This window comes from Chrysochloris asiatica, unplaced genomic scaffold (genome assembly GCF_000296735.1).
Source record: "Chrysochloris asiatica unplaced genomic scaffold, ChrAsi1.0 scaffold00002, whole genome shotgun sequence".
NCBI classification, from domain to species: Eukaryota; Metazoa; Chordata; class Mammalia; order Afrosoricida; family Chrysochloridae; genus Chrysochloris; species Chrysochloris asiatica.
The window spans coordinates 20,814,657-20,829,380 of NW_006408520.1; the positions used below are offsets into that span (position 1 = coordinate 20,814,657).

Here is a 14,724-nt window from a genome sequence, read left to right on the forward strand (position 1 = left end):
GAGTCAGTTCTGACTCATAGAGACCCTGTATATAAGGTTTCCAAGGCTGTAAATCTTTATGGGAGCAGAAAGCCTCCTCTTTCTCCCACCAAACAGCTGGTAGTTTCAAACTGCTGACCTTGAGGTTCACAGCCTGATTTGTAACCACTACGCTGACAGAGGACTCCATTAAGAATCTGAAAAACACCTCACAACATGGATGAACCTGGAGGATATTATGATGAATGAAATTAGTCAATCACAAAAGGACAAATATTGTTTGAGACTACTGTTGTAGAAAGTAAGAAAATATTTTCTTGCTAAATGAAACACTCTATGATGGTTACGGGGGTGTATGAAGGACTTGGGGATAGGGAATTATTCACAGGCCATTCATGTTAACATGGGTGACGGGGCAGACAATGTACAAGAGAGTGGTTGTCAGAGGAAAGATGAAGGTAGCAGCAAGACGAGTGCAAGACTTAAAGTAAATAAACATAAATCTGTTAACTGATGGTACACAGAGGGGATCACAATCATTGTAATGAAGAAAAGTATATGATTTTCTGAAAGTAAAACTGATGATCTACTTCTGCAAACCTCCACTCAATTCACAGTAAAAAGCTAAAAAAAAAAAAAAAAGAATAAGTTCTACTTCTTGTCAACTTTCAACCCACTATAGTCTAATTTCTGCCTTGACTAATCCTCCATAAGGACTTTGACAAGAACCATCAATAAAATCCTAGTTTCCAAATTCCATGCAAAAGCCTAATGTGCACCACAACTGACATCTCAAACAATATTTGGCACTGTTAGGCGCTGCCACTAACTTAAAACACACATACTTTCCCCACTAAGTCTTATAGTAAACAAACTCCCTAGAAGCAAAGCTAGCGAGATTTTGTCTGGCTACATTGCGTATGTTATCAGGAAGGACAGTAGAGTAGAGAGTCAATGAAAAAGGAACCACCCCACCCCCCCCAAGGAAATGGATTGACACAGAAGCTGGAACAATGGGCTCAAACATGACAACAATTGTGAGGATGATGCGGGACCTGGCAATGCTTTGTTCTATTGTGTATAGTGTTGCTATAAGTAGGAACTGACTCAACAACACCTAGCAACAACATAACATTTAAAACATGAAAAATATAGATGAGTTAAAAGATAAAAAATTATCTCTAATCCCACCACCTAATTATAATCACTATTAATATTTTCACATATTTCTACCTTTTTCATGAACCTACACATGTATGGAAGGAGCTCTGGTAGCTTAGTGGTTACAATCGGGCTGCTAACCTCAAGGTCGGCAGTTGGAAACTACCAGCCGTTCTGCCAGAGAAAGATGAGGTTTTCTGCTCCCATAAAGATCCACAGCCTTGGAAACCCTGTGCAGGATCACTATGAGTCAGAACCAACTCCACGGTACTTAACAACACCACCAACAACTCATATATGGATAAGCACTGGACTACTAATCACAGGTTGGTGGTTCAAACCCACCAGCCAATCCTTGGAAACTATACAGGATCACTATGAGTTGGAACTGACTCGATAGCAATTAGGAATAACAACACATATATAAAATTAAGACATATATATTTCTCATAAGCACCTTCCTTGGTAGCATAGTGGTTACAAGTCAGGCTGCTAACCTCAAGGTCAGCAGTTAGAAACTACCAGCTATGCCATGCAAGAATGATCAAGCTTTCTGCTCCCATAAATATTTACAGCCTCACAAACCCTATACAGGGTTGCTAAGAGTCTGAACTGACACCACAGCCCACCACCACTATGATCACCACCACTTGTTACTAAACGTGACTTTTTTTTTGCAATTTTAATCATTGTATAAGGTTGTTATATACATGTACCAGTATTTCACTTTTTGCCTACTGTTGATATTTAACTCCCTCTCAATTTTCACTAATATATCTGATGAATATGTTTGTAGACAAATTGTTGCCTGAGATTTTCTTAATTCTTTATGACATATCCCAAGAAAGGATATAAATTTGTGAACAATCTTGGTATGGCTTGCCTAATTGCTTACCAGACTCAGTATATCCTATTCTCTTGATTACACTAAAAAGAAAAAAAATAATAAGTTTTGCCAATTTGATACATGAAAGTAAAATCTCATAACTTTGGTTTGCCCTTATCTCTAGTAGAGAGATTTTATATTCATTACTCTAGTAGGAAGGTTAGGAGTAAGGAAGAGTTTAATTTGAGACATACTGAGTTTGAGATGCTTCTGTGTGGACTGAGGGATATTGAAGGTATTTTGCACCAAGGGTCAGAGAAACAAAAGCTTGAGGAGGATATTGAAGTGGAATCGTAAGAAGTAGAACTAGGTAGCTATATTAGTTTCCTACGGCTGTAGTATCATAATCATGAAATAGTATATGATACAGCACAGGTTTGCTATGAATCGGCATCTACTAGAAGGCAAAGGGTTTCGGTCCACTGTAATAAAGAAACACAAAGTGGGAAGCTTAAAACAATTTCTTATCTCACAGGTTAGCAGCCTGAATTCAAGATGTCAGTAGGGCCACGTCCTATCAGAAGGCTCCAGAGGAAGAACCTTTTACATATCTCTCAATTTTTGTAACCCTTGATATTTCTTAGCTTTCAGAAGCATCTTCACATGACTGTCATCCCTGTGTCTAACTGATGTCTTTTCTCTTTCATAAAATCAATACTGTGATTGGATTAGGATCCACCTTTCTCCAGTATGATCACTCTCCTAACCTCGGGCTGTTGTGGACTAAAATTATAGCTTCCAAAAAAGATATATTAAAGTCTTAATTTCTAGTACCTGTGAACTTGATCGTATTTGGAAAATGTTATCTTTGAAGTCTTTGAAGATGTTATCAGTTAACCTACCTAATGTCTGTTACCCAATTCTCCTTCTTTAGTCTCCATTTCTAAGATGGTGAGAATTAATTACATCCTGAGCTTCAGGTTGTTCTTCAAACCAGGCCATCTTCTGTACTACTGACAGTTCTTTTAAAAATAATCTCTTTATACTACTTAACTACTTAAACCATGGCATGTCAGTTTGAAGACTCAGGTGCACCTGACCCAAGCCATGGTATTTTCAATAACCTCATATGCATATGAAAGTTGGACAGTGAATAAGGAAGATCGTAGAAGAATTGATGCATTTGAATTATGGCTTTGAAGAATATTAAAAGTACCATGGACTGCCAAAAGAACAAACAAATCTGTGTTGGAAGACGTACAGCCAGAATGCTCCTTAGAAACCAGGATGGTGAGACTTTGTCTTTCATACTTAGGACATATTATCAGGAGGGACCAGTCCCTGGAGAAGGACATCCTGCTTGGTAAAGTGGAGGGTCAGTGAAACAGAGGAAGATCCCCAATGAGAGACTGGCACGGTGGCAGCAGCAATGGGCTCAAGCGTAGCAACAACTGTGAGGTTGGCACAGGACAGGTAGTGCTTCTGCATAAGGTCACTGTTGTGCATAAGATCTATATGAGTCTGTACCGACTGGATGGCACCTAACAACGACTACTGAAAACAAAACAAAGACCCACACCAAATTTTGATGACTCTCCTTTGAGCTGAAGGTACCTGTTTACCAAAAACAAGGAACTAGATTGTCCACAGAGAGTTAAAATTAAATAAATGAATGCATAATGGAAGGAGACAGCATGTCTTTCAAATTCAGGATTTTGACAATTTACATAATTAAGCATTGTTTTTATGTGCCATCGAGTCGGTTCTGACTCATAGTGGCTTTGTATTGGATTTCCAATGAGCAGCTGGTGGGCTTGAACTGCCAACCCTGTAGTTAGCACTCCAATAACTTTTAGAACCCAATTCCAGCTCAGCTTTTTAGACTTATCTCCTACTATTCTTCCTCCCCATCCTCAATATTCATTGTAGTCACTATTTCCTAATGTACTGTACTGTCTAGGATGTCTGATCACCAAACAAGTTCCTACTTACCCTTTAAAGCCAGAATCAGAAGTTACCCTGTTGATCCAAGACATGGTATAAGGGGTTTTAGAAAATCTCCATAATCTTCATCCGTCTTCCCCAAGAAACCCGTATTAAAATAATTGTTTAAAAACTTTCCTATTTTTATTGAGCTGCAACATATATACTCTAAGTTAAAGCCAAGACTCGATGGAATCTTGAAGACAAGTCACCTGGCCTACACTCCCAACTAGATTGCAGTCATCTTTCAAGAGTCCTCATGTTAAGCAGTTGGCAGTTTGAACCCACCAGAAATTCTGAAACTACCAAGAACTGAATATTGTTGTTCTTGGTTCTAAGCAAGTCTTCTGTTCCTGATAAGCTGTTAGTTGCGTCTCCCTCTACGTCTCCTAACAAATGACTAGGTACACCTGTTAATTTACCAAACATTAGCATACTGCATTTTTTTGGTCTCTTCCACTAGTGTAGCTCATCCAGGTGAGGATTCTCCATCAGTTGCCTCATGAGAAAAATAATGGTGATAAAACCTCTCATAGAACTGTTGAGAATTAAATATGCTAATGCATATGGAGCTCTGGTAGCGTAGTGGTTACGAATCGGGCTGTGAACCTCAGGGTCAGCAGTTCAAAACTACCAGCTGTTCCACGGGAGAAAGATGAGGCTTTCTGCTCCTGTAAAGATTTACAGCCTTGGAAACCCTGTGTAGGGTCGCTATGAGTCGGAACCAACTCCACAGCACACAAAAACAACAATGCATATTTAAAGCATTTAACACAGCATCTAACATATATCAAGTGCAATGTTAGCAATTACTTTCCATACATGGTTGCTGAATGATAAAGCCTCAGCCTAAAGAATCCCACAGCACCTGCACCAGTAGCTGTGTGGTTCACAAAAGTGCATGATGTGAAAACACCGTACATCCTAAAAGGATGTAAGTGTCATTTTACTTTAGTGAAATGCTTCCCTTTTACATATTTGTAGATGTGATATGAAACTGAATAGCTTTTTAATATTTAATTCTACAAGAAGAAAGCATTCAAGGCTAAAACTGAAAAAAGAAATGTCTCAATGATAAATTTGTGAACCTATGAGGAAGTTTATTAAAAATAGCATTTTAAACAATTTCACTTTTTTATTGTAAATTGAGTGATACATGGGAGAACATTGGTTTTACACTCATCATTTCATTGCAATGATTACAATCTCCTCCATGCATCATCTATCATCAGTATTTGTTTCTATTCCTCTGGGTTTTTTGGGGGTGGGGTGGGGAGTGTACTTAAAAACACTCAGGAATATATAATCATTTAAACAACCAAAGGGTACATTCTGCAAACCGGCCTCCTAGCCACCAGCACCTGGTCACCAGCACACTGCCTTTCTCTTTTCATGGGTCTAGAGTCCTCAGCTGCTCTATTTCTCCATGCCGTAAGCTCTGTCTCCATCTCAGGTGTTGCTGCTTCTCTGGATAGGGTCCCATATTCCGCTCATGCTCTTCTCCCTTGATGGTCCTAGGGTCCTCTGTTCCTGGACTGTACGATTAACTACTCCCCTGTTTTTGTTACAAAACTTCTCCCTTTTTACAGCTGTGACTGTCACAATTAGTAATTATAACAATTACTATTGAATCATAAGAATTTTATCCCCATCTCTTTTCACCAGACCCATCTAGACAAGATGAAAACTATTCAGTGGGGACTCTACTTCCCCCTGCACTCTGAAACTAAACTTCCTCTTAAAAACGTGTAAGCCAGTCACTTCGTGCCTTTATAGCCCCCCACCACCACCATTTTAGAAAGCCAATGTCTAAGTTGTCTGTCTCTATTAACCCTGTAAATAGAGAGGAGAGGATTGATCCATGATGTGAAGACTCGTTCCCTCTCAGTTGGCATTTTGAGCTACTACATCCATAAGTATAGGTCAAGTTCATCAAATTAAAACCATTTCACATTTGAAGAAAATAACGCAATGTCTTAGGAAGTTGTATAGTCTATCACAAAATACTCATTTATACTATAAATTACCTTTAAATTTACTGCGCTTAGGTTTTGGAAAAATTAAATGTTTTGTCCTGCGGGAGAAATAGCACTGGAATTCTTATAGGATTCTAATGTACAAATGAACTGTGGGATCTTGAATAATCTCTTAACTCCTCTGGGCTTCAGAACTATCATTTGAAATTTGAAGGGACTAAATAAATAATCTCTACATTCCTATTCAGCTCTAAAACATAAAGTATGATAATGTTGGATTCTAATTAATTTTTTACATCATTTTCCCTCATTAAACACCTAACATTTGGGACTGGGGTGAAGAGGGAATAACCCTTATTTCTTCACACACAAGTGCTTAGAAACAATGCATTTTTTTTTTTAACTGGATGAATGAATGTCAGTATGCATGAATGAGTACTCGCCTCATTTTTTTTACTAGCTTCTAGTTAAAAAAAAAACAAAACACACCACACATGTACATAGCAATTTTATGGTACAATAGGTTAGTTGCTAAGGCTAACAAAACTCTATTTGAAGAATAACAAATGGTAGTATATTAAGGTGATTGTTGATATTTAATATAACTATAGATTATTACTGGTATGGACTCCTGTTGTGGCGCCGTAGAATCAGCAGTGGACTGCGAACCACAATGTTAGCAGTTCAAACCCACCAGCAACTCCTCGGAAACCCTACACATATATGTCCTAAAATGACGTTAAGAGGTTGCTACTTAAGCAAAATGCCTTCCCTTTTAACTATTTGTAGATGTGACATCAAACGCAGTAGCTTTTTTTTTTATATTTAATTGTATAAGAAGAAAGCATTCAAGAATGAAAAACTGAAAAAAAATCTTTGCCTTTCTTTCAAAATAACAGACTGAAAGATAATCTGATCAAGAAAATAAGGAACTAGGGCGTACAGGCACACCGAGAAAGGAAACACACAAACACACACAATTTAACTTACTAACTTTTTCAATTGCTTTATTACCCACTTACCAATGAATATTTACTGCAGGCACAGTTCCAAAATATTCCTAATATGGAATGGAAAATGGAGAATGATTCAGAAAATGATTAAAGGGATCCACCTTGGTGAGAAAGATGGATAGTTTCTTCTTTTAATTAAGGGCAGATGTCTGTCTCTGGATATATCCCAAAAAGACAGGCACAGAGGATTCTACTTCTCTTGAATTTAGAAATGATGTGGTGTGTTTACTCCACAGTTTTTTGGACCTGAATTGTTGGGAAAGCTAAGGTACCATTCCAACCTGAGTATGGTTATTCAGAGATTAACACTACATAAACTGACACAAGCACAGGAAGTTTTTATTGTTAAGTTACTATGTTATCATATGCACAGCAAAACCTAAAGGGGCTGATTTCTTGTGCATTCACATTTTAAATTCTTGAATAATAAATAAGTAAACAAATGATCAGTTAGGAAAGAAAAACCGAAGTTAGGGATTCCTTATAAGTCTTCTAATTTCTCTAATAATCATAGAAAACATGCTCAAAATTTTAGAAAAACACTTTTTCTACATGTGATATCATATTAATAAATAAACCATAATCATAAAGACTCCCTCAATATTAAGGACAGTCTATATCTGGCTAATGCAATTATCATGTGGATATAATATAAGCATCAAAAAATAAAAGGGTGGCATAGTTTAAAAATTTCCAACAATTTAATATTCTTAATGCTGAGTTTCCAGTTCCAGAATTGTCCATTCCCCTTGGGGTGAACAATCTTCAGAGGTAAAACTAGCCATGGTGATGCTTGATGAGGAATCATCAAATGGAGATGTAATTTCACTCCATCTGTTCAAAGTGTCAACATGTGCTTTACCCTGAGGTTTTGAGCTGTCTCGTGCTAAAAGTAGTGTCTGATTGATCAGGTATTGTGCTAGATTTAAGTCTTCAGGAACAGAATTTCTAATATTCAAGTTTGAATCCTCTTCAGAGAGCAGTTGCTTTAGTAGTGTCCAGTCTTGTTTTGCAAAATGTTGATCATCTTCAAAATCTAGGTCCATAAAGTGTGACTGTGATTCCATTTTCTGCTCAAAAGCTTCTATTACATCCATCTCATATATTGGAGAGAGGGTTTTTGAAGGCCGATGGTCATACAAGCAGGTTTGTGCCAGTGTGTCACAATCATCTATGTCTCCTGAAATAATTCATAATACTATACAATGTAAAAATTGCACATGTTTTTACCCCTCAGAGTTTTGTAGAACATATTAACACAATATTAACAGTGATAATCCAAAAAGCATAGAATGGGAAAAATAACATTTACACAAAATTAATGAGATTCTTGAAGTAATTCTTTTTCTATGTCAAAAAAACAACTTAAGGGTATTGCTTAGCAGCAAAATCATGTCGGCAACTAACAATAATCCTCCATAGTTTAATTTGAAAACTTGTGATACAGAAAGCAACATAAAAAAAATTATTTAAACATAAACACAGAATACACATACATATCTAATTCACTATAATAAAAAAAAGAAGAAAAAAAAAAGAGTTGCCTATCTCATGGTGACTTTAAAAGTAAGTCAGTTCCAAAATAAATACATTTTAGCTAAAGGCTAATTGTATATTGCACATGCAAAGGAGGATGCAAGCAAGGACAAACAAACAAACAAAAAATTACAACTTTTGAAGATCTCCCTACTCTTTTGATTTTGCTGAACCGGGACTATAGATCAATATTTCTTGCAGTCCTGATAAACAATAGCTACTCAGTCAGCCACTACTGCATATTTTAATTTGGGTCATTGGCTCAAATTATTATAATAAGGAAGACAAACACATAAAACAATTAGACAGGAAATCATCTAAACATATGCAATAAGCCTGGGCTTTCTTTCTTCACATATATCATTGCTTCTAAATATAATCTCTTTTAGGAAATTTAATTTTTACTTGAAAATTTTAGCATATAATTATTATGCTCCTGAAAGTCTTAATATCTGCAAAATGTATATTAATTGTAATAATTAAGCTAGTTGTTAAAATAGTTCAGTGCTTTTCGTTACATATTCCTATAGTTATTGCACAGCCCTCTGAGCATGCCAGCAGTACTAGCATGGCCCATAAATCATATCCAATGAGGAATAAAATTTCTAGTAATTATGAATTCCTATGTTAGATTAGATATAAATAACTAAATAAAAGAGACTACGTTCTTTTCTTTATTCTTTCATGTAAAATCTCTTAGGTTAGATCTGTCTAGTAGACAATCAATTTTTTTTTTTAGCTAGGTATTCTTCACTAGGATTTTAGGTGAACAATAAAGAATAATTCGTTGATTTTTATATTAAGAAATTTTTCATTTAAAATTCTAATCTGTTGCATAAGTCATTATCCTATCTAACTAAAATATAACATTCACGGCTAGATCTAACTTTAAAATCCTATATAAACTCAATTTCTTATGGATTTAGCATTTCTATTTCTGTACATTACCTGCAGACAAAGCAATATTGGCTTTTTCGGGAGCTGTGGGATGGCTCTCTTTCACTTGACCTTCCTGAGGCAGAACTTGACTCCGGCAGGAGTCTATAGATTTTGTAGTACTGTTCTTTGGTATGTCAGAATTGGGATCCCTCTGATGAAGCTCCAAATGACACGGTCTTTCTTGATTTTTGACATCATTATCTGAAAGACTACTGTGCTGCTGAAAGTCATTACTTGCATCACTTCCAATGTTTACTTTGGAATCTTCTGGAATAAGCTGTCTGCCTCCTTTGGACAAAACATCCATTGTGTTATTTTTTCCCATGGCCGAAGCACTCTGTTGATCTTTTTTTGAAGAATCAATGTTACCAAGACTGGAGGGAGTATTTTCATTTTTATATACACTATTGCCTGTATCTTGTTTACATTCTAAAATGCGATTTTCACTTTTTTGCAAGTATCTGGAATGGCAGGTCCTTCCATAGTGTTCATGAGAGATGCTATCAAAAACATCAGAAGGTGAAAGGGAATCTATTGAAGGCTGCAAGGAAGGAATGTGAACTTCCCCTTCATCAGATCCCAATTCTTCACATTCATCTACTGAAAGTAAAACTGATCTTTTAAATTTTTTAGTGGTAGAAAATTCACGGCTTTCATTTTCAGTTGCATCTTCAAAAGCTAAATTAATTATTCCCTGAAACTGCTGAGAAGCTTGGTTAGATGTAAGAAAGCTTTCTGTGACATTTTCTGTTTCAGACCTTTCATCTTCTGTTTCATCTGCTGAGGAAGACACTTGATCTATTTCCTGAGTGCACTGGACACCACCTCGTGGAGGATTTTCTTTCTCCCTGGGGTAGGCTACCACAGAACGAGACCCCATTTCTGGCCTTTTCCTAGGAATCTCATCATCACTTGTAGAATTAACTTGGAAAAGATCACTACTACTTTGCTTTTTCATTTTTACGTCAATTCTTATGTTACTGTCATATATTTTTAATTCTTCAGGAGTACTAGTGTCACTGCTGCTTCTTCCAAGAAAATCATGGCATAGCACAGTACCACATTTAGAAATGCCTCGATCATTTGAGCCATCATCGTCCTGAGATCCTCCGGCATCATAGTCTTCAGATCTGGGTTTTATGTCATCAGAGGATGTGGTAGCACTGCCAGTATCAGATTCAGGACTCTCTCTCTGATGCAGAACACTCCAGGGGCCGATGAATGGTGCTTCGGAAGTTTCATGGCTCTCTGGAGTTTCTGTGGTTTCCATAGCTTTAGGAGAATTTTTTCCTGGTATTTGTCCTGAGAGACATTTAGAGGAAATATCTGAACCTGCTATAGTATGTTTGTTTTTATTTAGAGGGAATCCATCAGACAATTGACTATGGATTCTCAGTCCTTCTACATGCATTTTGCATTTTCTGTCATCATGAATGGAACTTACAGTAGCATTTGTCCTTTCAGGAACATAAGGTAAAAAATCTTTCACACATTTAATGGTTGATTTTTGGTTTGCATCTTTTTTCCCCATTTGGTTTTCCTTCTCTGATATTAAAAGGACTTGCTCTTTATTTGTGGACTGTAAATCACAAGTTAGATTACAGTTCAAGGAGTTTTCATTTGGATTTGAAATCATGGATTTCAGGGCAGTAGTACTATGAAATTTTAAATCTGTATTACTACTCCCATCTGAATGAGAATGTATTTTAGCTGTATGGCAATTACCTATTTCTTTGTGGTCAGAAAATTTTGTTTCACTTTTATCTGAACAAATCTGTTTTGATTCCAGTTCATGTTTCACTAATGTATTCAGCTTTGAAATATTTTGGCATTCTATTACCGATTTCTCTTTTTCTTGATTGTTTAATGGCTTTTGTAGGTCCAGTTTGCATGAGGAATAGGAGGCTTCTGCACCATTGGTTTCAGCTGTGAGATGAATTAGAGGTTTGTGAGATTTTTGTTCGGAAACACTGCCCTTGGTATTATTATCACGTACATCATGAAGCATACGCTTTTGGACAGATGTTTCACTTTTTAAAAGTCTTTGAGGAGACTGAGTCTTCAAGGTAATATGTCCAGGAAGCATTTTCTGTTTTGCATGTTTATTATTCAATGCTTCCTCTTTCTTTGACTGAGTTAGGCTTTTAGGCATTGCCACTATTTTGGCAGTAATCTTAGGCAATGTTGTATGAGCCTGCTTGGCAGTTTTTCTTTTAGATGTTGGTTTATCTGCAGTTGCACTGTGGTCCAACGTTGTCACATTCTCCTCAGATAGTCTTGAAGAGACTGAAGATTTCAGTGAATGTGGTGACTCCCCTTGAGATCCTAAGAAAAAAAAGTTCAAAAATACAATATACACTCCAGTTTGTGAATGAAATGCAGTATTTGTTTTTAAATTACTAAAGAAAAGAAAATAACGAAATGGAAACATGCTATTATAAAATGGTCAATTACAGATTAGGGTGAATGACAAGGCAGCCATGAGCCCTGATGGCGTAGTGGTTAAAGGTTTGGCTGCTAACCAAGAGGTCAGCGGTTTGGACCTACCAGATGCTGCGCAGGAGAAAAATGTGGAAGTCTGCTTTCCTCCTGCTAATATAGCCTTAGAAACTCTATGGGGAAGCTCCAGGCTTTCTACAGGGTTGCTATGAGTCAGAAGTGACTCAACCACAATGTGTTTGGGCATGATAAAATTCTTAAAAAGAAAAGATTTTTCTATTAAAAATGTAGGAGACTATTCCAAGGCCTTAGTAAAAAGTCTTAATCCTATGCCAGAATTAGATTTACATAAATACATAGGAAATTAGAAAATGTGTTTGTCCTGTCCCAAAAGAGAAAATGGTGACAAAAAGACTATGTGCTCTGTATAGCCAAAAGAAAAGAAATCAAACTAAATACAAAATTGTTGTTGTTAAGTGCTGTTAAGTTGGTTCCAACTCATAGCAACCCTGTATAGGGTTTCCGAGAAGTGGTATGGACAGGGATGTTGAAATCATTAAGAAAAGTAATTTACTTTTCATAAGCAATTCATTGTTATTATAGCTCATTTTAAAATGGTTGTTTTTTCTTAAATGCTGTCAATTCACATGATTTCAGCTCATAATGATCCCACGTAACAGAACAGAACTGTCCAATAGGATTTTCTTGGCTGCAGTCTTTATGACAGTCTATCACCATGTCTTTTTCCCAAAAAGCTTCTAGGTGGGTTTGGAACTACCAATCTTCTGGTTAGCAGATGAGTGCTTACCTGGTTATGCCACAGGGCTCCTTCATTATGGATAACAACTTAGATATACAGTAGAAAGGTTAACTGGTGACTAGAAGTAAAGAGGGGCTAATTCTGGGAATCCTTTTGTTTGTATTAGTTAGAGTCCTACAGATGATATTTTGGGCATTCATATCTGTCAAACAGAATTACTATATATTTTTAAATGCTTAATTTGAGCTTAATTACTAAATAGTGAATAATTTTTCTCTATTTTAATTTTAAATAATTTTTAGTATTAACTCACAATTGGACTCAAAAATTGTTTTTAGGATTTTATAAACTGCTCTTGCCTAGGTGCTTAATGTATAAAGCAAATTAATTTTTACAACTACTTATACTTAGCTAGGGAGCATGGTGGCACCATACGATAATAAGCACTGGACTGCGAACCACAAGATTTACAATTTAAGCCCACCAGTCACTATGTGCAAGAAAGATGAAGCTTTCTACTCTCTGGAAGATTTAAAGCCTTGAAAGCCCTACACAAGGGTCACTGTGAGTCGGGATGACTTGATAGCACTTAACAACAACAGGCTTAGCAATATTATAAAATCTGATCAGTACTCTTTTCTTTCTTAAAACATAGAAAAACAACAGGCACAGTACTGATTCTGGTGCTTTCTAGACTGTACCATTATTATTATTAATATTTTTAGAGATTTTCAGTGCTGGTTTTGCAAATGGAATTCCTATCATTGTTAATGAAACCTTCAACAAATGGGTATGGTATGTTAAAGGGCCAGAAATCAGATAAACTAGTGACTCTCTCAACTATGTCTCCCATAACAGGCCATAGAAACAGCCAAACGTAAACCCAAAACACTAAAATACTCGTCTGAAAATTAATAGTATAAAATCTTCTCTATATTAAGAAATGTTGTTGTTGTTGTTGTTAAGTGCCATCGAGTCTGTTTTGATGCATAGTGACCCTATCTAGGGTTTCGAGAAACAGCTGGTGAGCTCAAAACACCTACCTTGCAGTTCAAATTGACTTTTGCTTACTTGCTATGGGAGCTCCAAATCAGAGTTTGTTTATTCAATTTAGACAAGTAAGTAAGACTCGTGAAACCTGGTACGATTTCAGTTTTACCTTGGGTTTTAGCATGATTAGATGGTGCACTCTTTGTCCTGAGCTGAGCTGTAGCACATCCACCGCCATTTCCTCTTTTCTTCAAAATCGCCTGTGGTACTGGATCACTAGGCCCTTTGCCAGTGACCTTCTTTAATATACTAAGAAAAAGATTTGCATGCAAAATTACATTGAAATTCTATAATGTGAACTCTTAAAATAAAAACTACACACAAGAAATATTAATTTTTTTCTCAAAGAAAAAGAATTTCATTTTTGAGTGCAGAGAAACCAAAAATGTGTAAGTCTTTGGTGGTGGTTATAAGCCATGGAGTCGCTTCCGACTCACAGCGACCCTAGACAGGGTTTCCGAGGCTGTAAATCTTTATGGCAGCAGAAAGCCTCATCTTTCTCCCACAGAACAGCTGGTAGTTTTGAACTGCTGACCATGAGTTTAGCAGCTTGATTCATAACCACTATGCTACAAATTATAGATGAAGTTTGATAAAACAATGAATAATCAAGTGCTATGAGGATAATTTAATGTATTCTTTTATCATTTAACATAAAGATATAACTTAATATAAAATAAAACTGTTTTTAAAATGTCATTGTACATACACACAAGGGAATACTATGCTACCTTGAAGAACAACAAGGAAGCTGCAAGCCACCGCATAACATGGATGAACCTTGAGGGCATTATGTTGAGTGAAATTAGTCAGGCACAAAAAGAGAAATACTGCATAGGACCACTCCTGTAAAAGACTAAGGGAAAGAACCCATACTAAAGGGGTGTGGGGGGGATTCTTTGTTGATTGTTCGGATGTTGGGGGTGGGTGAGGGGAGGGAGGAGAAGGTGCAGCACAGGGCAGGAATTAGACACAGGATAGTTTGGGTGCTGGAGAGGGGGCAATATACAAGTAGGGAGAGGGGAATGGAAGAACAAAGCAGATGGGAGAACAATTAGACAG

General features: G+C 36.6%; 1 protein-coding gene across 1 annotated transcript in view; it reads right to left on the reverse strand.

Moving 5' to 3' along the window:
• Positions 1 to 7,648: 7,648 nt before the first annotated feature.
• The window catches only part of KIAA1107 (KIAA1107 ortholog), a 17,772-nt gene continuing 10,696 nt past the window's right edge, over positions 7,649 to 14,724 (reverse strand). Inside the window, exons 6-8 of the mRNA XM_006830966.1 lie at positions 13,772 to 13,911; positions 9,423 to 11,738; positions 7,649 to 8,118 (exon numbers count right to left, since the gene is read on the reverse strand). Coding sequence (XP_006831029.1) covers positions 7,649 to 8,118; positions 9,423 to 11,738; positions 13,772 to 13,911 — 2,926 coding nt within the window. The remainder of the gene's footprint in view (positions 8,119 to 9,422; positions 11,739 to 13,771; positions 13,912 to 14,724) is intronic.